The sequence below is a fragment of the Ambystoma mexicanum genome, chromosome 13, assembly GCF_040938575.1.
Source record: "Ambystoma mexicanum isolate Mex_15411 chromosome 13, UKY_AmexF1_1, whole genome shotgun sequence".
NCBI classification, from domain to species: domain Eukaryota; kingdom Metazoa; phylum Chordata; class Amphibia; order Caudata; family Ambystomatidae; genus Ambystoma; species Ambystoma mexicanum.
This window is the reverse complement of record NC_090938.1, coordinates 173,743,195-173,768,406: the sequence shown is the minus strand read 5'-3', so window position 1 is coordinate 173,768,406 and position 25,212 is coordinate 173,743,195. Positions and strand designations below refer to the sequence as shown.

Here is a 25,212-nt window from a genome sequence, read left to right as displayed (position 1 = left end):
GGCCCAGTGAGAAGCCATGAGTAAACAAACACATTTGGGATGAGGAATTCCAAGACAATTTCTCAAAATTGGTGAGATTGAACCAACATTTAAAAATACTAGCAACTCCCCCACCTATGCCAGTGGTCCAATTAACCCACTTGATAGAGAAGTTAGAAGGAACCAGTGTGCAAAATGAGGAGAGTAACTCAGTGAACCAGGTTTTGGTTAAAAAGAGGACGTTGAATGCGTTTTAACTAAAAGTCAGCCATGGCAAGTGCACGGCTAATGACAGACCATGCAATAATAATAAGGGCAGCACATACTTTCCTGAAAATGATTGGTGAGGCAGCTTCCTCCTTTAATATTATAGTTTATACTCGATTCAATATTGCATGTGCTCATTTTATGAAGGGTTCTTCGGGAGAAGGAATCAAAGTTGTAGTTCAGAGAAAGCAGGGTATTTCCGGCATATATCTTCAAGGCCATTAAATAAGGGTTCATAAAGGTAAACAATTTTAGTATGAGAACCAATTATACCTTCATCCCGGAAAGAACCAAGAAAAAAAAAACAGCGTGGCAAACAGAGCACTGAACCGGATTTGCGTCAGCGCTTTGTGCCAGCGCTTTGTGCCGACACAAGTCCTTTCAGGCCTGTGACACCAAAAACTGACGTGCACAGTTGGGCTGTTTCAGGAAGGGGCTGATGGGAAATGTAGGTTCTGTAAAGTGCAGAGTGCGATAATTAAACAGTCAAAACACGATGGGATTGTTAAAACGGAGCACAGTCAATTGATGAATTGAAGTCGAAACATCCATTAGCAATCGTAATGAATTAAAAAGAAAGCATACTTCAGTTCCATATATGTAGTTCATGCTTATGAGGAAAGGAGGCAAAAGTGTAAACGGGGCGTCAAAGACAGCTCTCTGGCACTAGCTACTTTCTACGTTTGGAAGTAACTCTCTAATCAAGATCTTAGGTTCATTTGGTTACCATGTGCGGAGAGAGAATGGAGAGAAAAGGGATAACATGATGGTCCACCATAGCAAATGCAACAGCAAGGTCAAGTAGCATTAGTAAATAAGAGCCCACATTCATCATCATCTGCTCAAATGATGATATTCCGAACCTGAAGGGTTTCAGTACTATGTTGAGCCAAGAAAAGGGACAGATAAAGGCAAAATAACTTCTGTTGGATTAAAAAAGCTTTCTCCTACATTTTCCCCAAGGAAGAGTAGATTTGAAGCGTGTTGTAAATACTCGTACGTCCCGTCCCCTTTCCTCAATACTTGTGGGACATTCCGTCCTTCGGACGGGAGCACTTTTTTCAAAAAGCATAAAAACTTGAAAATGTTTGTCCTTCTCTTTTTAAGCAGGGTACCACACGTGGCCGTAACCCCACCCTCCTGAGCTCCGGCCCCCGCAATGCCCTTCAGTCCTTTTCTCCACACGGTTAGGGCTGGACGCACTTCCATCACCAGGAAATATTTTTTGTTCCCGTTGTCCTTCTCTCCTGCTCTGGTTCTGCGGTCGCTCAGTCCTCCGTCTATGCCGAAGCATCTGGGATTTGTGTCCTGTTCTTCATGCGAAACATCGCTTCACGAGGGCGGATCCCCATTCTCTCTGCTTGGATTGTCTCGGTCCGGACCATGGCTGGGATTCGTGTTTCTACTGCGATTCCCTCTCCATCCGGGCACTCCAACACCGTCTTCTTCGGTGGGAGGACGTCTTTCAAGGTGTTTCTCCACCTCATCCTCAGCTTTTCATCGACGAAAAGAAGAGACACCCGGTAAGTTCCTTCCTTTCTAGGGTGCCCTGGCCAGGGGACTCCTAGGTCCGGGAGGGGCTTGAGCACCTCTACCACCAGGGTTTCCCCTGAGATGCCTCGCAGTTAATAGGCGTACCAGAGTTTTCTCCGAAGGTTCCCACGACAGACCTGCCAAGACCAGACCATGTTCCGAGGTTCACCAATCAGGTGCTAAACTTCTGCCCAGTTCATCTGTAATTTTGGACACCAGGGTTTGCTCCGAGGTCTCCGTTTATGGAGCTTTGCACACAAACACCGGGGTACTCCCTGAGGGCTCCTTTTCTGGAGCTTTCTGTACCAAGCCACGGCTTGGGGCCCCTCACAAGGGAGCTACACGTAACGGGAGGAAACCTGAGGTTCCTCTTTTTGAGGCTAAGGTCTGTACTGACAAAACCGAGAGACCTGCTCTGAAGGTTTTGTCTGTGAGGGTGATTCCTCAGCATTCACGCGCTCAAGGACGTAGTGATACCAGTTCTGTCAAGGGGGCAAAGAGGGTGGTCAGAAACCGTAATTCCGCTGATACCGGCTCTGCCGAGGTTCCTCCTGTGGAGGCTAATTTTGGGGCCACCTCCAAGATGTCCAGTAAACATCCGAGACCACCCCCAGTACCGGCTCTGCCGAGGATCCTTGTGTCAAGGCTAAGGTGTTACTTAGGTCCCCTGACAAAGCCTGAGGAGACGGTTGTCTCATCTGCATATGTGACGCAGTTCTCTTCAGGTATCGACAAACCGGCGGCCCAACCCTCGTGGTCCACGGTGGCCATTTTTGATTCTTCCCTGACACCTACGTTCTCGATGGCGGGTGCTGGGAACCTTAATTTTGGGGCTGAGCAGCCGTTTCCACATCAGGGGGAATATGAAAATCAGTTCTGCCCTTCTTATGACTGGCGTGCTCGGATGCCGCTGCCTCATACTGTCTCGCTTCCACCTGCTTCTGCTCCCCTGGTCTATGCAGATCCGTTGATGGTGGGCCTTCCTGGCAACCATCCTCATTGCGTTCATGGGGGTATGCCCCATATGAGAGGCCTCTGCCTACTCAAACGCCTAAACCTTCATCAGAGGATGTATTTTTCGGGAAATTTCAGAGGCTCATGCACTCGGACCCTGGGAAGGAGCATTTTAAGGGCCTTTTCAAGGAAATCTACCCTGAACCTCCGGCTCCACCTTCCACCCCGGCGGTTCCATCGGCTCCTGTGGTGGTACCACCTCTTCCTATCGGTCCACCTCCAGTGCTTCCTACCCTACCCCTGCTGTCTCCAATAGATAAGACACTGGTAGAACGGGATAGCACTTTAAAACCTGTGACGGCCCAGCCGTCTGCTCCAGATTCCTGGATGACCCTCAAGCAGATCAGGATAGCGATGAGCAGAACCGCTCTGTCAGAGCATTCCATGACAGGGTTCTGGATATGATGGCCCTCCTCCACATTCTAGTACCTGAGGCCCCCCGCTCCGCAGTTAGAGGTGCTTTCGGCAGCGTTCACTTCGTCACCACAAGAGCGTACCAGCCTGTTCCTCCAGAAGGACGTTTTGGCTGAGGCTGTAAGGTCTGGGATAAGTCCCACACCGGGCTGCATATCAATAGGTGAATTGGCACTGGTTACAGGCTTCACACCCCTGAGGAGATAGCCTTGGCGTCTTGTCCGCTCCCTTCCTCGATGGCGGTAGCTGCGGCCACGCTCCAATCCAAGGCGACCTCCGCGACCCCAACAGCTGCGGCTCAGATTCTGTCCAAGGAAGAGAAGATCCTGGACTCCTTGGGCAAGAAAGTCTTTGCCAATTCAGCCCTCCAACTTCGTCAAGCGAACACAGAGATGATCCTGGCTGCAGCTACTATGGGGCTGTGGAAGGAGTTGGCTGATCTCCAGGATTGTATTCCTGTGGATAGGCTAGACGACTTCAAAGCTGGTCTGTCAGACGCCAGGGTGTTGGCACAGGATCTGCTGGAAGCTGCGGCACACCACGTAGATATCGAGGCCTTATGGTGGGAATTGACACCTCCCGCCAGGCATGGCTCCATGCAACATTTTTGAAGGAGGTGCAGGATAAAGTTCTGGACCTTCCCTTCGACGGCAAGGAATTGTTTCATTCTTCTACAGACGAGGAACTTACAAAGACCAAGGCGAGCACCCAAGCCGCCAAATCTTTGTCGGTCCTAGCAAAGGTCCCGGCTAAGGCCCCTTATACACAGAGATCTGGATCTCAGTCTCGATTCATCTCTGGCTTCAAAGGTTTCCAGGAACGCCGGGCACGCAGAACTGAACCTCCGGTTGGCAGCACCCATCGAAAAAAACAACGTGGTCGGTTTTCTCTCGGCCATCAGCCTCCTCTCCAGGAGCAGGTAGTCTCCCTGCCGAAAAATCTGCAAAATTATATTTGTCGGTCGCACAAGACTCCGGTGGGAGGACGAATCTCGTCGCATCTGGAGGCGTGGCTGACCATCACCAAAGACCGGTGGGTTGTGTTCATCGCTCGGGCGGGCTTTCGCTTGCCCCTCCCCCTATCCCACCCTTCAACCATCCCTTCCAACAGATTGCGACACCTTCCCTCAGAGCTGAGGTTCAGAAGCTTCTAGACCTCAGGGCGGTGGAACCTGTTCCCCTTGGTGAACAAGGGGAGGGCTTCTACTCTCGTCTGTTCACGGTGCCTAAACCCAACCAGGCTGGCCTGCGCACCATCCCTGACCTTTCCAAGTTCAACCTTTCTCTTCCCCAAGAGAAATTCAAGATGATCACACCCTGCCAAATAAAGTCCTCTCTTTGGAAGGGCGACTGGCTCAGTGTAGTGGACCTTCAGGACGCATATATGCACATTCTGATATGGAGGCCCCATCAAAAATATCTGCGGTGCTCCCTTGGAGGGGAGCATTTCCAGTGCTGCGTGCTCCCGTTTGGTCTCAGCTTGGCGCTGCTTATCTTTACGAAGATGTCGGTCATTGCAGCTTTTCTTCGGCTACAGGGTGTTCATGTATATCCGTATTTGGACGACTGGCTCCTAAGCAGCTCCTGTCCACTGTCTGCTTTGGGCAATCTCCAGTCTCTCCTCCAGCTCCTGTTCCATCTTGGGCTGTCGGTGAACTGGCGGAAATTTTCCATGACTGTCTCCCAAGACCCGATTTTCCTGGATTTTCATCGCACACGATCGACTCCAGGGTGTATTTGACGGCGGACAGGATTGCGGATCTATTCGCCACGTCAGCTCTTCATCCTGTCAGAGCAGATGACGGCTTGGTGGTTCCAGAGACTTCTGGGCCTCATGGCTTTGTGCGTACTTGCTCTTCCTCTTGCGTGTCTCCAAATGAGGTGTACGCAGCTGGCTCTTCGGAGCTCTTGGTGTCAGGCTTCGCACTCGGATTCCAAGATGATCCCAGTTCCATCTTGCATGATGGCGGACCTTCTAGAATGGTCTTCGACCAACAATCTTACAGTGGGGGCCTCCTTTCAGGAGCCCTGGCTGTCAGGAATACAGTTTGGGGCAAAGGACAGCGCTTTACATTCAAGAAATGAAGCTGCAATGGTGAAAAAACTACACTTCCCAGCATGTTTTGGGAATTGGGTAGTTCTTTGGTTTCGCGCGGCTCCACAGCTGGCAATCAAGGAACTAGTTAAAGTCCTCAACCGCCAGTGCCTCAGTGCAGATAATTATGGATTATATGCACGGGCGGCAGCGTCTGAGGACGCGAGGAGTCGGGTTGCATTTCGGACGCCGGAGGACTGTTGGGCTGCGGCGGGATTACAGGAGCAGTCAAGCATACAGGAGCAGGCGCCGGGCTGCAGCGCTGAATTACGAGCGGCTTGGGCGTTTGTTTTGAGGCTTCAGTCTTCAGGGTCCGGGTGTCCTCGACATCTTTGTGGTGCGTGTGAGGTAACACGCGGCTGAACGAATATATGGACTCAAAACATGCTAATTCACTCGTCAGGCTCCGAGTTGAATGCCAGGAGGGAGGGCCATGAATTATGTTCCCGTTTAAAGTGTTCTGGGAGTAATGACACTGTGCCTCTTCTCAGAAAAGATATGTGTTGTGTATTCTGTGTACAATCTGTTTGTCGCTTCAATGTGCCCATTGGGCCATGAGTCTAATGTTTTCAACCCAGTTTGTGTCAACATGCTTTGTGTGCAAAATCTGTTATCCATAACAAACATTCATCTGTTCGCTTCCATATCATGTTATGTATGAGTTCCTAACAACATGTTCAGAGTGCGTAAAGTTGTGTCGTTGTTGCCACACTTAAGGGAATGCTAAGGGTATTTGAATACATGCGAGTGGTTCACCACGGTGTCCAGTTAAAGGATTGAATGCAAAAGGTGAGAGTAAATAGGATCGAAAACAAAAAAGGTTTGAGTTTTTTTTTTTTTTTTTATTATATATATTTTTTGGGGGGGTTCCGGATAGGTAAAAAAAGTGTTTTTTACCACAAAAACAGGGGTTGGGTGGGGGGACCGCGCCCCAAAATATAAAAATAAAAATAAACATTTGAACCTTATATTTTCGGTCCTTTTGATTCAAACCTATTTGTATTTCGAACCTTTTGATTCAAACCTTTGACCTATATCCGTTCACCACCATAGGTTAAGGTTGTGTTTTGGAGGTCATGTCAGTGTGAGGAATTAGGATATAGGTATATGTGCATTGAATTGGAGTTAGCTATTGTTATACTTGCATGTCATGTTTTCCCCTCCTTCCCTTTGTCATTCCACCAACTTTCCCTAACCCCTTCTCCCCCCCCCCCTTAGGCTGCCACGTGGCTCCCTGTGTTACTCAGTTCAGGCGCCCGTGCTAACCAAGGTGGGAGGGTCGATCTATTCGGCTTCTGTGGTTCGGGAGAGGGGGTAGAGACCCCTATCATCCCTTTTGCTGGTTTAACACTGGCAACAAGTGACGATTACCACGGACTACTACCTTCTGGGGTGGGGCGCGACTCTGGATCATCTCCAGGTTTTCGATCTATGGACGCTGCAGGACAGGCAGTTTCATATACATTTTCTGGGACTCCTGGCTGTACTTCTGGCGCTGAAAGCTTTCCAACCGTCCATCACGAACCGGGTGGTCCGCATCCGCACGGACAACTCGGTGTCGATGTTTTATCAACAAGCAGGGTGGCACCAAATCACCACCTCTTGTGGACCTTGCCATTCAGATTTGGAAATGGGCCATCCAGCATGGCATTTGGCTACTGGAGGTACACATGTCAATGTGACTGCAGACTCACTCAGCCGACAAACAGCGGCCAGCTACGAGTGGAAACTGAACACGGAGGTCCTCTCCACCATCTTTCGCCAATGGGGCACTTCAGAGTGGACCTCTTTGCGACTTCTACAAACAGGAAACTTCATCTTTAGTATCTAGGAGCGGTCTCGGGGTCTCCTCTCTAGGGGATGCTCTCGAAATTCTGTGGCACAACATGAAGGCCTTAGGCATAGGCCTTCCCACCTCTTCCTCTGATTCATTGGTCACTTTGCAAGCTGAAGATTACGTTGAATTTCACTCTCCTGTTCATAGCTCCTTGGTGGCTAGCCAGATTCTGGTTCTCGGAACTTCAGCATCTGTCGACTTGTCCTCAGATCAGACTGCCGTTGATTCCCAACCTTCTTCACCAGTGCGATCTGCAGATGTGGCACCCCTCCCCACAATCATTCAGCTTGGCGGCCTGGTGCCTGAATTCAAAACCTTAGCTCGGTTTAACTTGTCCAAGGACAATATGCGCATTATCCCATCGGCCAGGAAACCCTCTACGAGGTCCAGTATAGGAGCAAGTGGCTCCGGTTTTGCCACTGGTATTTAGCTAAGCAGCTGGATCCCCCCCAGACATGCTACGATTGAGACTGTTCTCTCGTTCATCTCTCATCTGGCAGCTTTGTGCATTCATGTCTTGTAGGACTTACTTGTCAGCTCGCTGACAACTGTTCCTTTTCTTTGACGAACCCAGTCATTAAAAGGCATTTTGCAGGTCTATTGCATCTTTTTCCACCTGTACGCAATCCTCATCCAAAATGGGATTTGAATGTGGTCCTCAACGCCTTATGCCATAAACCATTTGAACCGATGGTTACTGCGGATCTAAAGTACCTTTCATGGAAGGTTGCATTTCTGATTACAGTAACTTCAGCAAGGCGAATAAGCAAGTTTAAAGCTTTGTCTGTGGAACATCTATTCCTCAACTTTCATAAGGACAAGGCTGTGCTCCGCACTCATCCTTCTTTCCTTACTAAAGTAGTGACCGATTTTCATTTGAATCAATCTATATCATTACCTGTCTTTCTCCGAACCCGGCCTCAGATGCCGAGAGAGTATTACGCAATGTAGATGTCAGACGAGCTCTGTAGTTCTATCTGGACAGAACAACTGAACTCAGGGGCTCCTCCCAACTCTTTGTTACGTTCAGAGACCCGAAAGGGAAGCCTGCTTCAAAAGCTACTATCTCCCGATGGATTGCCTCCTGTATTTCAGAGGGGTATACCATTCAGGGCCTTCATCCACCGAAGGGCATTCATGCCCATCCTGTACGTGGCAAAGCAGCTGCTGTTGCCTTCCAGAAATATGTTCCCTGGGAAACCATTGCGAAAGCAGCTATGTGGGCCTCCCCATCAGCTTTTTGTAAGCATTACTGCTTGGACCTGTGCTCCAGGGCCGATGCTCAATTCGGGCAGGCTGTTCTTAAAACCCTTTTTCAGTAAGGAGTTTCCATCCACACGTATTGCCTGTGAGGAGTGCTTGGGAATCTCCCACAAGTATGGAGGAAAGGGGACGGGACGTAGGAGTATAAAAGTTACTCACCGTAGTGACTACCTTACTCCTAGTCCATAGTCCCCTTTCCTCAATAGGCCCGGCCGCCGCCCCCCCCTAATAAGTTTCCTCTATTATTGCTTAAATGGCTAAAGACCTTGCGATAGAAAAGGACTGAAGGGCGATGCGTGGGTGGAGCTCAGGAGGGCGGGTTAAGGCCACGTGCGGTACCCCGCGTAAAAAGAGAAGGACACACATTTTTCAATATTTTATGCTTTATGAAAAAAGTGCTCTGGTCCCGTCACAACGGTGAGTAACTTTGTTATTACTTTGAATGGAATACTCTGAAGTAGCTTTTGCTTTGAACAAAAGTGATAATCAAGTCCAACTTAAATTGTTCAGTAAAAAGATACCTTGCTCAAGACGGATTTAAAACTTAAAAAAAAAGATGTATCAGATGGAGGAGCTCTTAAATAGTCATAAGAATGGCATCATCATACACTGGGTTTTAAATAGGCAACATTTAATCAAAAGCGGACATTGAAAAGAGGATACACAAATTTGAATCTATGTAAAAGAAACCATTATAGGATGACTTGCTGATAATTTCCTAGATAATTTAAATAGTCAGTTCAATAAAAATAACCTTCTCAATTAAAGTAGTCAAAGGAGAAAGAAGGTAAAGGGATGGCCCAATGCCACACCATTGTTTGTTTGAGTGGTGACAGATGTAATTTTTAAAGCTTAATAAGACAACTTTTCTTTAACAAAAAAGGTCTTCCGCTGGGCACGAGAGAGGGTTAGAACCGTAGGAGCCAATGATGTTGGGGGATTATGCATGGTCTTCTCTAATTTAGGCAATTGTCTTTATAGAGCTGCAGTATAGTCATAATGGCTTGTCATGTGATTTTAAAATCTTTGCATTATTTTTTCACGCAAATCAAGCATGTACTTGCACTTTAAGTAAACTTATTTGGATCTATAGTAAGATCTGTGCCGCTCCCACTTCCTGTTGCATTTCAAGCATAAGCTTCTTGGTCTGCGGAAAAGTGCTGGGCCAAGGACCGAGGACACACTGCAAGAACGCCAACAAGAAATGTTCACAGGAGGTGTCATCCTGGAAACACTTTTAATCATTAAATATTTAAAAATTTAACACCATATTTTGTTTGCTTTTCAAAATCAAGATCCCACATCTAAAATTGTAAACCCATTTTAAGTAATCACGTTATATTGTGAAACAGTTTTTTTCCCCCCTTTTAAATGTATGGTGAAAACTCGAAATAAAGCATTAGCAGAATGCATCATTTTACGAAGCAGTAACGGCTTCTTTATTTTCAAATTACAGGGCAATAAACCATAAAAGTGTACAGACTGTTCCTACTTCTGATGCCCTTATTATCTTGTTCTGGAGTGAAATCACAGAAATAAAATAATCAATTTTAAAAAAATATTTCCTGTAATCCTCGTTGTTCGTCAATTGAAAGTACTCACAGCCTAAAATCATATCTGGAATAAATTTAGCAAAAGGTAAATGCATTTGCAATGTTTAATTGAAATTAATTCAATCAAAGATATGTGTTTAATCAAAGAGACCAAATCCCATATCTTCATCTGACTCCTCTGATTCTTCCTTCTTTTCTTCTTCTTTCTTTTCGACTGTAACAAGGAAATGACAGAGTTAATAATGAAGTTTATATTCCAATGCAGGGAAAAGGATGTGGAAAAGCAAAAGGTGTAATGGCTTACACCAACTCCTATGCAGCATCTAAGAAAACTGGCCGGCTTCCAATTGCTGAAAATCATATGGTGGTAAGGACAGAGTTAGGACTATAGGAATGATCAAGGATGTTTTTATTAAAAGAAAATAGTGTAAGGTACACAGCAACAACTGAGGAGGTAGTGAATTAAGGAGTGTTCAACCACATAAAGGGATGTTAGGTGCATAGGTTTCCGAATGGTGTTCGTTTATACATTTTAAGACTGAATTAAACATTCTTGATGGAGGGCGTCTTAAAATAATACATAGAGTAGTAGTATTTTTTCAAGTTAACTGTAAATGATATTACTAGTACCTGCAACATAATAAAGACACTTTGCTGGAGTTGACAAGAGTGCAGGGTAAAATACAAACTGCTATTATATACACCATAACAATGACTGCCCAAACTTCTATGGATACATGCCATCCCGCATTATATTATATATTTCTTTCAATTTACAGGGATGCAGTTGTTGCAGTTGTTGCAACATTTTCACTATAGATGGGGACAAGAACCATTTTTAATCTATCTTTCCCAGTCACGACTAACGCAATTTAGAATCCGGCCATTCATTCTGTATCTTGATGATCTCAAAGCCTCTTCTGTTCTCATATCAACACAGCGTATTCAAACTCCTGTGCATCACAACGAAAGCCGCATGGAACGCTAGTCCTGCTTACAATAAGAATGTAATACAATTCCCTCAAGAACCATACAATCCCAAAACTGCTCAGGCTCGCCTGCGTCCTTCAAGACTGAATCGAAATGCAAACAATGTCATCCGTTATTGATCGCTCTATGGAACTCCATGCACCTAGTGTTTTCGCAACATATAAGTGAGCCTTATCCGGGAAAGCCCTGCTCTTCGATTAACATTCCCCAGTTATAATCATCCCCTCACTTGGCCATGTGTTTCCAAATGCTAGACCGTTTCCAACCCTCTGCATCACCCACCAGTATTTACGTATTCTGCTAATGTAACATTTCACTTGTATCGTTAACACGTTACCGGTTATAGTGAATAGAATCATTAAAGGTTTTTTTTAATGTTGAGATTTTGTTTTTCACTCCATTCTAATACCCTAACTTGGGCATCTCACACCATGCTGCATCCTGGCCATACCCACACCAACTTCAGACATTCCCCCATGCGTTTTTAAGTGTCTTGTTTAATTGTAGCGCATTATGTCTAATATCAAAATATTTTTAACAAAATGAAAGTCAGTGCAGTGTCCCTAGAAGCACCAATCAAATGTAATGTAGATGTAAGTTTTTATCACGCAGTGGGTATTTCATTACTTGGTTCCTACGATCTTTCTGTGGATTACAAACAAATACATGTCTGCCATTGATTCTAACTTTCCAAAGTGCATTGGAGTTGTATTTGAATGAAGAAGGAAATGCTATATAAAAATGACAATAGTGTTAATAGGATAATATGGGGATATTCCACAGCAGTACAAGACGACTGTACACCTTGAAATGCGAGTCCTACCTGCGGGTGCAGCTCCACCTGCAGCAGCTGTTGTAGCTGTAGATGCAGCAACAGCACCGCCTGCTGGAACACAGGCTAGCTTGGAAAGTCCTAAAATAGAAAATTGCGTGCATTTATTTGGTATTCAGGAGTGCAATTTTCCACAAACTTGCACAAAGATTAGAGTACATAAAGCAGAGGCAGATTGTAACTTGCAGAAGCGCAACAGCATACAATGACTGCAAGGTTGAGGTAAAGCTAGTCTGTGAGCTGTAATGTATAGGAACATGGGACAACGATTATGGAACAACCATAAATATTAAGACATTCAGCCAGTACACAGATGGGTCCAATCTACGTAAATATCTTGAGCCTGGTCTTGGACAGTTCGATTGATGGCCTGCAATGCTGAGAGTTTTCCTAAACAGGAGGACTAATAGTGAGATTGAGCAGGAGGCAGCGCAAAGGGACTGGGTAGAGATGGGATGTGGAGGGCAGAGGATTATTGAGTTCAGAAGGCAGAGGACAAAGAGATACAGCCAGCAAAGTCGCGGGGCACAGGACTGTGAATAGAGTTAAAGATGATGAGTATGAAGTGAAAGAGGAAGTGTATTCATAGAGGATGATCGGATTTCAGGACAATGATATATGGAAGATCTACGATCTAGTGTAGCAAAGCCATTTGCAGATGTTTGTCAATGAACAAGGCCCTTGCCTTCTTTTGGTACCTTTTATGATACTTCCATTTCCATAGTCTCGATTGTTGCTTCCCAAAGTCAATGCCAGTAGCTATAAAGCTCAAATACTAACTTACAAAGCACTGCAACCAGTGGAAAGCCCAAATGCATTTGTCAATAAACGTACTAGTTTAACTTCAGCAATTGCCAATCTTTCCTACACCTGCCCTTTTATACCGGTTACTTCTGTAAGTCTACATCTGAACCAGTCGTCAGCCCTATACGCACTGCTTATCCTACACACAAAATTACTCAAATCAAAATCTGCTGCAGACAATCCGATGATGCAGCAACATCAAAGATAAGCTCCATGAGACCTCTAGGTACGTATAAATGCACCACTTCAGGGGACACCTGCCGCAGGAACGGCTATCCATAAACAGGCATTAGAATGCAGCTACGACTTACTACAAAATCCAGTCTAGCTGGACACTGTTTTTAAGCGTTTTTAGATCAAACTTGCCTCAACACCTCTGCCATTGGAATATAGCGGCATCCTACGACACAATTTGGGATAGCCGGACACATAATGAGTCTTGCACTCGCTCACACTTCGGACCTACCCCAGCACCCTCGCACATGCCTGACCTCTTGGGTTGCTTGCAAGAATCCGGCAAGTCCACTTAACTCATCTTGGCCAAAAGGCGTACACACATTCTAAAACTCTGAGAATGTCCCACGCTCTGGACTGCGGTCCCCAAGAGCGTTCCCACCAAAAGCGCATTGAGACTATAATAATGGTAAAATGCGCTATACAAATGACTACAGTATCAATTTCAGACACATCCTGGCTCTTGATAGAAAAGTAAACCTTTATAGAAGAGACTAGGTTGATAATGATGGGGCTCATTTTCCACCAGTGACATACCCACAGCTACTGTACATAGCCAGCTCTATATCCCTTCTTAACACAACACAAACATCGGGCTGATGTAGTGCACTGATTATATGGACACAGCTGGACTGCCTACAAAATATACAAGAGACAGGTGGTTCTTTGTGTTTTGGGGAGAAGTAAAATGATTTTCCAACGATGAACGTCAATGAACCGCATTGAGTAGGCTACTGGACATGTGACCAGGCCCTGCCACTCAGATGCTCCGCCCACCATCTCTCAGTCCTCCTTAGGCGTCCTCAGCAAAGGATGGGTGAAGACAAGGACCTGACCTATTTGTGCTTGTTTGTTAGGCATGATAGGGCCAAGGGCCTTGTTAGGTAGAATTTCCATCTTGTGTGATATTCTCCTCACCTGGTGAGTCACCCATCATTTTTTGCTGGACTATTGGTTTTTGTCTGACTCTCTTGAGTGAGAGGGAATCTCCCCCCAACCACCCATTCTTGTTTTGTACTCTGGGCACCCCAATTTGGGTTTATTTTGATGCAGTCTACTTTCCGGAATGGGCCGAAATGACCGAATATAATTTACCCACCCAGCCAAAAGACCGAAAATAAGTACCACCAAAAGTTCGGACTACAAAAAGTTCAGACCTTTTGTGGTATGTATGTTTTGGTGGGGTAGGTAAAAAAAAAAATAATAAAAACCAAAAAATATATAGTGAGCAGGGTTTCGGGGGACACCCCTGCAGCTGCCCAACAAAAAATACATTTTAAAAAGGAAAAGGACCCTGTGGCACCGGTTCCCGATCACAGAAGTGAAAGGGAACGAGTGTCGCAGGGACACCGCGCTTCAAGGTGAAAGGTACGTAGGGGGGTGTGTATGGTTAGGGTGGGGGTGTGGGAAGGGTTAGGTTTTGGGGGGGTTTTCCACGTAGGTCTGCATGAGAAATGTACGAACATTTATGTATATCGTACATTTCTCATGCAGTCATTTCCGTCGCAGACTTTTCCGTCACGGTAAAAAGAAAACAATCCTACTTTCCTCCATCGTTTTCTATGGCATCTGTAATTTTCTATTGTAGGATAAGCTTCTTGAGCTTCCCTCTTTGGTTTTATTTTAAATTCCTCACGAGAACTACTGTTTCCAAAGAAAGGGTACTTTTTATCCTACTTGCACTTCTCTTGCTAGACCAGTACCGCCCACGTTATGTGGAGTGCTGAGGGGACACTGTCTCTTTTTCAGTTCTCTTGTAACTTTTTGGCTACAGTAACAAACCCAACTGAGTGGATGCTGGCAATGGATACTTTTTCTACCACCTTTGTGAAACTTACAATGCAGGCTGAATTCACAGCTGCAGTAAGGGGCAAATGGGACACCATTGATCCCAAATAGTCCCCGTTGTCTTTTTTTCACCAACTCTCGATGGTTTGTTCTTTCTTGGTCCTTCTTATGCCTTGCTGGGTGGGGAGGTCCTTGTGTGTCTTTTGTCTTCGCCCAAAGGTGCCACTGTGTCTGGGAAGACAGGAAGCTCGGAGGACACTCATCTTTGTCCTTCAGTGTGCCTGCTTAAATTTAGTTCTAATTGGGAGGCTTGCTGTCCTGAAAGGAGCCCCCATCCCAGGTTTGAATCACAGAATGCATGTTGAAAGGCTGGTTTCCGGCATAAAAGGCAAAGGTCATGATGCTGAAGCCAGATTCGACCACTGGAAGATCCATTCCGAAGAGGAGAAGGATGACGACGTTTGCAGCAACCTCCACGGACTGCCAGAGCTACCCGTGTGACCGCTGCTGCTCCAGCTCTTTCCAAGCTACAGGGAATCTCAAATCTGGACAACGTCCTACCTTACACTGGTGGGACCAACCAGTCTGAAGATGCCCTGCATTTCGAGCCATCCCACGACAAGCTGGGACCTTCAATGGCAGCAAACCGCCAATACCCTGGCCAGTGTGCAGTGCATTGCCTTCCGAAGATCAAATCCTCCCAAAACGTTTGTGGACTCCTTCCGGGCCTCCAGAGTCAACATTGCGCTCCTTAAAGTCTGGGCAGAGAGACCGGGCAGTAACCGTTCTTTACTGGTGCTTTTAAAAAGGGTGCCAAAAACACAGAACCGCAAAGAATCCTTTGCTGTGAGCATCTCCACTTGACTGCTGCTGTAAAGATCCATCCAGTGTCCTTTCTTCAGTTTGCCCGACCAAGAATCCGGTGACCGGTCTGCTGTTGCATTGTGAAAGCATTGTGCTGCATCTCTTCTTCACATTTAAGGTACTGTGCTGAGACTGTTGGTATAACTTAGCTAGAGTTGCTTTGATTCGAGTGTTTGGGAGTTTGCCCATATACGTTCACCCATGCCTAACGACTGTGCACCTAGAGTGAGCCTTCTCTGAAGCCCCTGAACCTTTTTTCCAGCAAAGAAAGAGTACTTACTTGCTAAATGTCTTCTTCCGGTACTGACTTTACAGCTGCTGCCGTACTTATTTTGCATCCCAATCGGATTCTGAGACTCTCATACAAATCACGGCGCACGGGGAAGGGGGGGGTGAGGTGGAATTATCGAGCTCAGTAATGCCCCGGGATCTATAGAAAAGGCAGGAGCATAGCTAGGGCTTTGGGAATTTTTCAGCTAACCTCTCCAACAAATTTTCAGAGCCCTACAGAAACGGTGGCACAAAAACCATAACCCGCGCGACCTCATCAACCTCAAATATCTCCATGCAAACCGTAGGATTCCGATTACTGAGGCCAAAAGCTGCTTAATACTCCAACACCATTGCAGCAGTCTCTAACAGGAGCAAAGCCCTCTTTGAAGAAGTAAAGCATTGTACCAAACCCTCACACGACCCAGAGGTCGTCTGAGGGTTTGCTCAGGGAAAATGTGATGGAATCAATACTTTTTGTATTGAAAAAATTGGCAAAATCCAAGACCATTGAATCAACCTCGGGCAGCATTTGCATTCCCTGCACCCCGGCACGCACACTGCCCCTCTGGACCAAATTCTCTCTCCTTTCTCTCCCCCAGATCTCCTAAAAAAGGATTGCCTCCATCAAACCCACTCTTACTCTGATATAACTACCAGCCTCCATCATTAAACAAATGATGCTCCTGGCGGTCACTGCACTCTAAATCATCAGTAATACCTCCGTCACAGAAGGGTAATTCCCGGACAGCCTGAAGCCTGGTCTGATACGACCTCTTTTTTTTTTTTTTTTAAACTTCTTTTTATTATTCAGCGTGGCAGCAACAAACAAGCGAGCAACATGAGGCGTTACAGCATGAATACCATATAAACATTGAAGGTGCACAAGGGTTATTACACATAACATCCCAATCCGTGGGTACAATCATAGAATGAATTGGGAACCAGAAGACCATTACAGGGGAGAGGACCCGGGTCGGTGGGGGGGAAGTGGGCGGGGGGGAAGCATCCGGTGTTGCAATCATATCGGACATGTAAGAGCGGAACTTGAGCCATACATTTCTAGGTTTAGAGTGGGCAGGTTGTATATGGGACCAGGCTTCCTCAGAGTCCGAGGCCCAAGTAACTGCCCTCAGCCATTGAGCGTGTGTGGGGGGCAAGGGACGGAGCCAGCAGAGCAGGATAGTGCGTACCGCAAGCAGGAGGCATAGGCCAGCTAATTTTTTGGAGTCACGGGAGAGACCCGGGAGATCGTGAAAGAGACACACCAGTGGAGAAGGGACAATGGGATGGTCGAGAACCGCAGACATTGTCGAGCAAACAGCCTCCCAAAACTGCGAAAGGCGAGGGCAGGACAGAATCATGTGAATGTAGTCAGCGTCGTCATGATGGCACCTAGGGCAACTGGAAGGGTATTCCCTGGACATACGGTGTAATCTGGTCGGGGTGTAGTGAAATCTATGTAGTACTTTGAATTGAATGAGTTTAAAACGGGAGTTAAAGGATACTCGATGTGTGCGCTCTCATAGATGTGCCCAGCGTTCGTCCGAGATCCCAACACCCAAGTCCACCTCCCATAACCCCCTCAGTCTAGTGAAATCGGGGACAGATCTGGACTGCAACATCGTGTACAGCCTAGAGATTTTGCCTCTTGTAGGCCCGGAGGAGGTGAGCTCTTCAATAGCCGGGTCATCCGGGGGCGACGCCGGGAATGTTTGGTAATTACGTTTGAGGGTTCTGCGGAGGGATGCGTATTGGAGCCATGCGCCCCGGTCACTCCTCAGGGGCAACGGGAGATCGGGCCATTCAACAAATATACCCTGGTCAAACACGTCACGCAGCAGCTCATAGCCTGCGTCCGCCCAGCGGCGCACCGTGCCCGGTGGGACCTGCGGGACCCCCGGGAGGAAATTCCAGAGAGGGAGGTTGCCATGAAAGGCGTATGTAGTTTTTACTAATTTCCACATCTTCGCCAGAGCAAGGGAAGTGCAAGCGACCGGGCTCTGTGAGTCCAATGCTGAGGAAGCGGGGTGTATCACCAAGGAGCGGATATCACGGTCACAAACCGCGAGCTTTTCAAGTCGAACATGCGGAGGAGGGTCTATTGTATTGAACCAGTGAGATGTGTATTGGATCTGTGATACCAGCCAGTATTTGAAAAAATTAGGGGCACCGAAGCCCCCGTTAGAAATGGGGGTAGATAAGGTATCGAGTTTTAGGCGAACCGCACCTGAGTGCCACAGAAAGGAATTCACAGTGCGGGTCAAGTCCCGGAAAAAGTCCTCCCCAGGCCACAGGGGTATGTTAGTGAACCTGTAAAGCAACTGGGGTAACACCACCATCTTCAGCAGCCCTATCCTGCCCGCCAGGGAGATCGGGAGCCTGTCCCATGCCCGGACCTTAACCGTCAGGTGTGTGAGATATTTCTGATAGTTTTCCTGGAAGGACAACGCCCGTTGGCGAGTCACCGCTATGCCCAGGTAGGTGAATGTAGACTGAGCCCAGGTGAAGCCCAAGGTATCAGGAGGGGGGAGAGTGCAATCTGTAAGTGGGAAGAGAGTGGATTTTGAACAATTCACTTTGAGGCCAGAGATTCGGCCGAACCGACCAATGTCCTCAAGTATTGGGGGTAAGTTGATAGAGGGAGAGCGCACAAACAACAAGGCATCATCCGCATATAGGGACACTATATCCGCCTGGCCCGCCGTGCGGAGGCCTCTGTGAGCGTGAAGTTGGCGGAGCATGTCAGCGAAGGGCTCTATTGCTATGGCGAAGATCAAGGGCGAGAAGGGACACCCCTGTCTCGTCCCCCTGGCGATCTCAAAGAGGGGAGAACAGTGATCGTCAGTGCGCACCCTGGCCACCGGGGAAGAGTAAAGCAATCTGACCCAGGAGAGAAAGGAGGGGCCGAACTTGCAGCTGTCGAGAACCCGCCAAAGGTACCTCCATGAGACAGAGTCAAACGCCTTTTGCATATCAAGGGTGACAGCTACTGCCTGCGTGTCGGGGCTGATTCTGTCAATTATATTGAATAGGCGCCTCAGGTTCAGGGAGGTGGAGCGATGAAACCCGCCTGATCTGAGTGGATAATAGATGGTAGGATGGGAGCCAGCCGGAGCGCCAGGGCCTTGGCATATACCTTGACATCACAATTTATGAGTGAAAGCGGACGGTATGAGCTACATTGCAGGGGGGGTTTGCCCGATTTGAGTAGTACTGTGATAGTAGCCTCCCGGAGTGAAGGGGGGAACACGCCGGACTCCACAGACTCCTCCCAGAGAGCTAGCAAGTGGGGAAGCAGCTGTGCCTTAAACTGCTTATAAAATTCGACCGGTATACCGTCCGAACCGGGGGCACGCCCCGAGGATAGGGAGTCAATAGCGTCCGACAGCTCCTCAAGTGTGAGGGGGGAGTCGAGGGAGGCCGCAGCTTCTGGGGACAGGGCTGAGAGAGGGAGGGCTCTGAGAAAGGAGTCAATCTCCGTCACCGGCACCTCATCTGAGTTGGAGTATAGAGTTTCATAAAATGTAAAGAATTCCCTATTGATATCTTGCGAGGAGACAGCCATGGAACCATCAGGTCTCTCGAGCCCGATTATGTGTGGGGACTCCGTCTCAAGACGGATCAGACGTGCCAGAAATCGGCCAGGGCGCTCTCCCTCCCCATATCTCCTCGCCATGCTAGGATTATCCAAAAATCTTTGTTCACGATCCGCGAGGGACCGGAACGTATCTAGTTCCGACCCTATGTCAGCCAGGCCGCTCGAGGTAGGGTGAAGTGAGCATGCGGCCTCCAGGGTAGATAGTCTGGATTCACTAGCAGCGAGATCCCTTCGGATTGACTTCAGGACCCCATTCTCCTTGGACAACGCGATCCCTCTGATATATGCCTTAAATGACTCCCATAGAGTGGCCTGGGTCGCTACCGAGCCCGTGTTAGTCTCGAAGAACTCCTCAATCGACCGCTCGAGCTCTGAGCAGAACTCCGGGTCCAATAGGGACAGGGGCTTCAGCCTCCAGCTACGTGGCCGGCCAGGATCGGGACCCCAGCCAATGGTTACAGTAACTGCCGAGTGGTCAGATAGGGTTCTGGGGAGGATCATTAGTTGTGTAACGCTCTTGACCAGTACGTTGGAGATCACCCATCTGTCAATGCGGGAATAGGAGTCGTGAACCGAGGAGTAAAAAGAGAATACACGGGAGTCCGGGTAAAAGAATCTCCATGCGTCCACCATGGAGAGACGGGGCAGAGATGATAGTGCAGCATAGGCTGCCCTAGAGAGTAGACGGGGCCTGGAGCCGGATCTGTCCAGGGCCACGTCAAAAATCGTGTTGAAGTCGCCTCCCCAAAGGATGGGAACCAGGGGGAAGCCTTCGAGGAGGGACGTGACGTGTACATAAAAGTCTGGGTCGTCTAGGTTTGGGCCGTAAATGTTCATCAGAACCACCTCCCTGTGTTGAAGCGTAGCATGGAGCAGAACATATCTGCCTTGAGGGTCTATTTGTGAGGAAATAAGAGAGAACTGGAGGCTTTTGTGAATAAGGGTCATGACCCCCCGGCTTTGGGTGGAGAAATCGGTGAAATATCTATGAGGGCCCCAAGTTTTGGCGAACCGCATGCATTGTTCCGCGCGGGCATGTGTCTCTTGCAGAAACAAAATCTTGGACCCATGACGCTCGGTCTGCAGTTGGAGCTGTCTCATTTTTTTGTAATTTCCCAACCCACGCACGTTCCAGCTCATAAAGGTTAAGTCACTCTTGGTCACAGATATGGTGGTGATCGAAGGAGACCGAATGACAGTACCCAATGGGTCAAATTCATAGTCTTGCCACACCAAGCCTTGAGCACCCCCCCACGGCTCGCCGTCGCTGCCAGCGCCAACTTTTTAACAACAAAAACCCTACCATGTCCCACCCCCGCCCACATCCCCCCCCCAAACAGAGGGATGACAATCCCAACTCCCCTCAACCAAAACCAAACCAAAGGCATCAACGCCTGGGGGCCTGAGGGCCGGACTAGCCGCCGTAGTCGGGGCATCGGCAGATCAGATAAGATAAGGTGTGCCCACAGTGGATCTTAACACGTGATTTGGACAGGGTTCTGGCACGTGATGATAAGGCACACATCTGTAAGAATGAACACAACAAGTAAATTACGAAGTAGAGGATCAAGTGACCCCGATGCAGGAAGGCGACCTTGCTCGGTCTCTCCCCGTCGGGACACAAGGATAAATGCAGACTCGTGAGGAAAGGGGAGAGTTCAGCCAGGGAAATGTTCGTCAATGAACTTGGAGGCCTCCTCCGGGATCGTGAAAAAGAACACCTGGTTGGCATGCTCTATGCGGAGCTTGGCAGGGTAGAGCATGGCGTATTTGACTGAGTGGATCTGCAGCCTGCGCTTCACAGCTTGAAAAGTCTTGCGTTCGCGTTGGACAGCTGTGGAGAAGTCCGGATAGAGATGAATTCTGGCACCATCCAGTAGTAGCTCCCCTTTGAGTCTAGCCGCCCTGAGGAGGGCATCCCGGTCCCGGAAATTCAGTACTCGGGCTATGATGGGCCGGGGTGGAGCCCCAGGTCTGGGTTTAGCCGTCAGGGCTCTGTGTGCCCGCTCAATAGCGAAGTGTGGGGAGAGCTTGGGAGAATCCAAGAGTGAGACCAGTGTGCGCTCGACAAAGTCCTCCATCGGTTCGTGCACTTCGTTCTCGGGAACCCCGATGATGCGGAGGTTGTTACGCCTTGAGCGAGGTAGGGCGCAGAGTATGGCGCTAGACAGGGAGTGATGCAGGTGAAGCCGTGGGCGAGAATCCGTATAGATGCGGAGTTTGTGGGGCAGCCAACACACAGGGATTTTCCTCAACACCGCATTACCGCAGGAGGCGGGTATGTGTCCCTTCTGTTATCAGAGAGGTACTGTAGCACACAAAGCAGACTGAGGGACCCACAAGCCCCCCCAGAGCCGATCAACATGCCACACAGTTAGTGCGACGACACGACCCCCAGCCCCGGAGAAGCCCACCGTCTCCCCAGATACGAAGCCGTGGTCACCAGTGTAGGCTAGAAGGCCCCGGTCAGCCCAAAGAAGCGCGGGGAGAAACTTGAGGAGATCTCGGGGGCAGTAGATCCCAGGGTTGAAGGCAGAGGCGCCCAGCGAGCAAAATGTGAGCCTGGACCCAGGTACGGGTAGTTGAGGGCGAAGAGAGATGGGGGGGTGCCTCCCGGCACAACACACAGGCGGCAGAGAAGCCGCGGCCCCGAGCGGAAGACAGGACAGGCAGCCGGTAGGTCGAAGGGCCTGGGCGGTGCAGCGTCAGCGAGATCACAGCGGCCCTCCCTGAAGGCCGCCCCGGAGGGAGACACCCGCGGTGGTCAGTGGAGCGGGGGGAATGTGATTGACTCCGGGGGGGGCACCAGGATCAGTGCGGGCCGGGGGAGGCACCAGGCCCGGGGCAGGACTGGCGGCAGATGGGGCCAGAGGTAATTGGACCTCCGCCCCGCGTGTGAGGAAGGTAAGGTGATGCCGCAGCCCAGGGCAAGTCCGCAAGGGCCTCCCCGGCGCACGTACCTGGCGGCGCAGGGATCCACCGCACCGCGTGTCACGCCGTCGGCAGCAGCCCCGCCGGGGTCCAGCAGGTGTGGAGAGGGTCCCGAACAGCTCCGGTGCGCACCAGGCCGCGGGCGCCTGAGCAGGCCCGCAGCGCGCGGGGTGAAAAAGTGTCCCAGCCGCCCCCAGCTGCACTTCGAGGTTGGGGGGAGGCGGACTGCCACCCGGCAGCGTGCATCCGCCGATGCGGGGGGGGTAACGCCGGCCCTGGGCGAGCCCGTCCGCTCCACCAGAGGGCGAGTTTCTGCGCGGGAGCGCCACAGCCAAGTGGGGGGATGGTGCAGCGGCGTTCAGAAGTCACGTTCCGGGGGACCGATTTTGGACGGGATTCGGTCCACTGGGTCCTCGGGGTGGCCGCTTCAAAAGCGCACGAGCCGGGAACGGCTATCCAGTGTCCAAATGTGCCGTTTCAGGATACCGAGATCTGCCGGCTCCGGAGCTCGAGACTCAGGCGGCCATCTTGCTCGGCGCTCAACAGCGCCCCCTGATACGACCTCTTTTGAATTAAACAATCCTACCTCTAGACATCCTGGCCAACTACAGGCCCATTACAAATCTCTGGTTTATTGGCAAAATCTTGGAAAAAATAGTTGCTTCACAGCTACTCGCCAGAATAGAACAACTTCACCTCCTAAATGACTGTCAAGTCATGGTTCCGACCCCAAGTGTAAATCGAGATAGCCACCATCTAGGTGGTGGATGATGCCCTCCAAATCATGGATAAGGGCTTCCACTCCATGCCAGGAAACTGTTCAAGACTGGATGCATCATCTACAAAGCAGTCACTAGTAGCACACCAGCGTACCTGGTGGCTAAGTTCCACATATCTGGAGGCACACACTCTCGCGCAGCAAATCAATCAACCAGTTTGAATCACAATTGGCTCCCCAAGAGAGGACCCACAAACAATCTTTGGTCATGCACCACACCTCTGGAACTCGAACCTGGTGTCAGCTAGGAATGCCCCCACAATTCTCCCAATTTCTTAAATCTCTCAAAACATGGCTCTTTCAACAACACCTAACCAAGGACTAATGTCAATTGACGCACACACCACACAGTGCTGCACTACTGTTAAAAGATGCCAGTTCAACTGATGGCTACCCAGACTCTGTACAGCGCTACGCTGCTCTTGAGCTAGGTCTGTGCTTTAAATAATAAAATAAAAAACCTCTGTTGAAGAAATGTGTTTTTTCAATAACGAAAGGGTGGATTAGAAGTCGTTATTGCTACAATGTACCTACCTTCTGTTTTTCTGATATATACAAAGAAAACAATGGAGGGGGTAAATATTTTTTCCTTCACTGATGAACACTATCAGAAAACGGTACTCCAGCCTTGCTGGGGAGTGTGATACCCACCACAGCTAGTGGTGGTGGGACTGATTTAGAAAAAAAAAAATCAACCAGAAACTTAGAAATTGACACGTACGGACCTGCACATAAAGTTTATGCTCTAGTACTTAAAAGGCGGGTATCATTCCAGATGGGTTACAAGTGAAGAATATCCCGAGAATATTTGTTAACACCAAATTTCTGAAAAATGTCAGTGTGGTTGGAAACAAATGTTCTTGGGACTGGATCATTTTGATGGTGGAAACAGCAGAAGAGGATGCAGGAGACGAGCTAGCAGAGTTAGAAACACTTTTTCTAGATAAAACTATGAAGGATGCAAAAAAACAGAAGATTTGGAAGTTGAAATTAAGAAATTTGGTTAGAAAAATTGCCAAATTACAAAAAGACATATCTAACTATAAAGAAGAAAGGACATATCCGTACTTGAGAGAGGGTTACTTCACGGATTTGGCTAATGCACAAATAGAAGAAACAACAAAGGGTTACCTTTTCCAACACCTCAGGCTCTTCAAGTGGCTCCGACACCTCCTTGAACAATCAAATGGGCCCTAATACGGGTGGTAGAAGAGATCAAACTAACCAGCAGGGTTTTTTCGGAGGCAATCAAAGGGGCCGTCCGAGACAGAGATTGGGTCCCGGGATGCGCACGATACAGTGGTACCAGAATCAATAATTAATTAAAATATTCCCATTGTAAATCTGTCCACTGTAGATCTGAGCATGGTCGAAATGAGCCTTCTTTCAAAAGGTTTGTCATTCGTACCAGTAGCAAAAGCGGATGTGTTCAATACAGAAGTGGAGTTACACAGGTTCTTTCGAATGTTCGTCTAAAACATTAATTTCAGGTATTTCTACCCAAGCAGAGGAAAGATAGTAATCAGAGACAACATCACAGGCTTAAAGACAAAATCTGTTTTCAATCCTTCACCTTATGCTTGCCCTCCAGAAATTCAGACTTTTGAAAATATGGTGACCAATCCAGTACTGAGTGCTATTAAAAAGAAAAACTATGCTACAGATAATCTGACAAAAGCAGAGAGGGAAGGCCTCAAGAAATTAAGTGACATGGATAAAACAACGATAAAACCCGCCGACAAAGGTGGGGGCATCTTGATACTCGCCACTGACGATCATGAAAAAGAATGCATAAGTTTACTGAATGATGAAGGCTCCTACAAATTAATTGGAGTATGATCCAACAGTGAGACTCCAAGAGGAGATTCATAGCCTCATAACACATGCTGAGAACCAGTTGTGGATTAGCAGGGAAGAAGGCCGTTTTTTTGTTAAAAGCCATCCAAAGAAGGCAGCCTTCTACATTTTAAAAAAATCCACAAAAATAATACACATCCACCAGGGAGGCTGATAGTATTGGCAATTGTTTCCCTGCTCAAACCTTTGTCAGCCTATGTGGAGTTTTTTCTAAAACCTTTTGTAGTGACCATGCCCTCATATATGCAAGATTCTAGGGACATGATTAGAATTATACAAGGCCTGACATTAGGTGCCAATGATAGCTTG

At 48.3% G+C, this 25,212-nt stretch overlaps 1 protein-coding gene across 1 annotated transcript in view; it reads right to left on the bottom strand.

Moving 5' to 3' along the window:
- Window positions 1–9,816: 9,816 nt before the first annotated feature.
- Window positions 9,817–25,212, bottom strand: part of LOC138521036 (large ribosomal subunit protein P2-like) — a 57,351-nt gene continuing 41,955 nt past the window's right edge. Inside the window, exons 4-5 of the mRNA XM_069633546.1 lie at window positions 11,768–11,857; window positions 9,817–10,168 (exon numbers count right to left, since the gene is read on the bottom strand). Of these exons, the coding sequence (XP_069489647.1) occupies window positions 10,092–10,168; window positions 11,768–11,857 (167 nt within the window). The 3' untranslated portion in view covers window positions 9,817–10,091. The remainder of the gene's footprint in view (window positions 10,169–11,767; window positions 11,858–25,212) is intronic.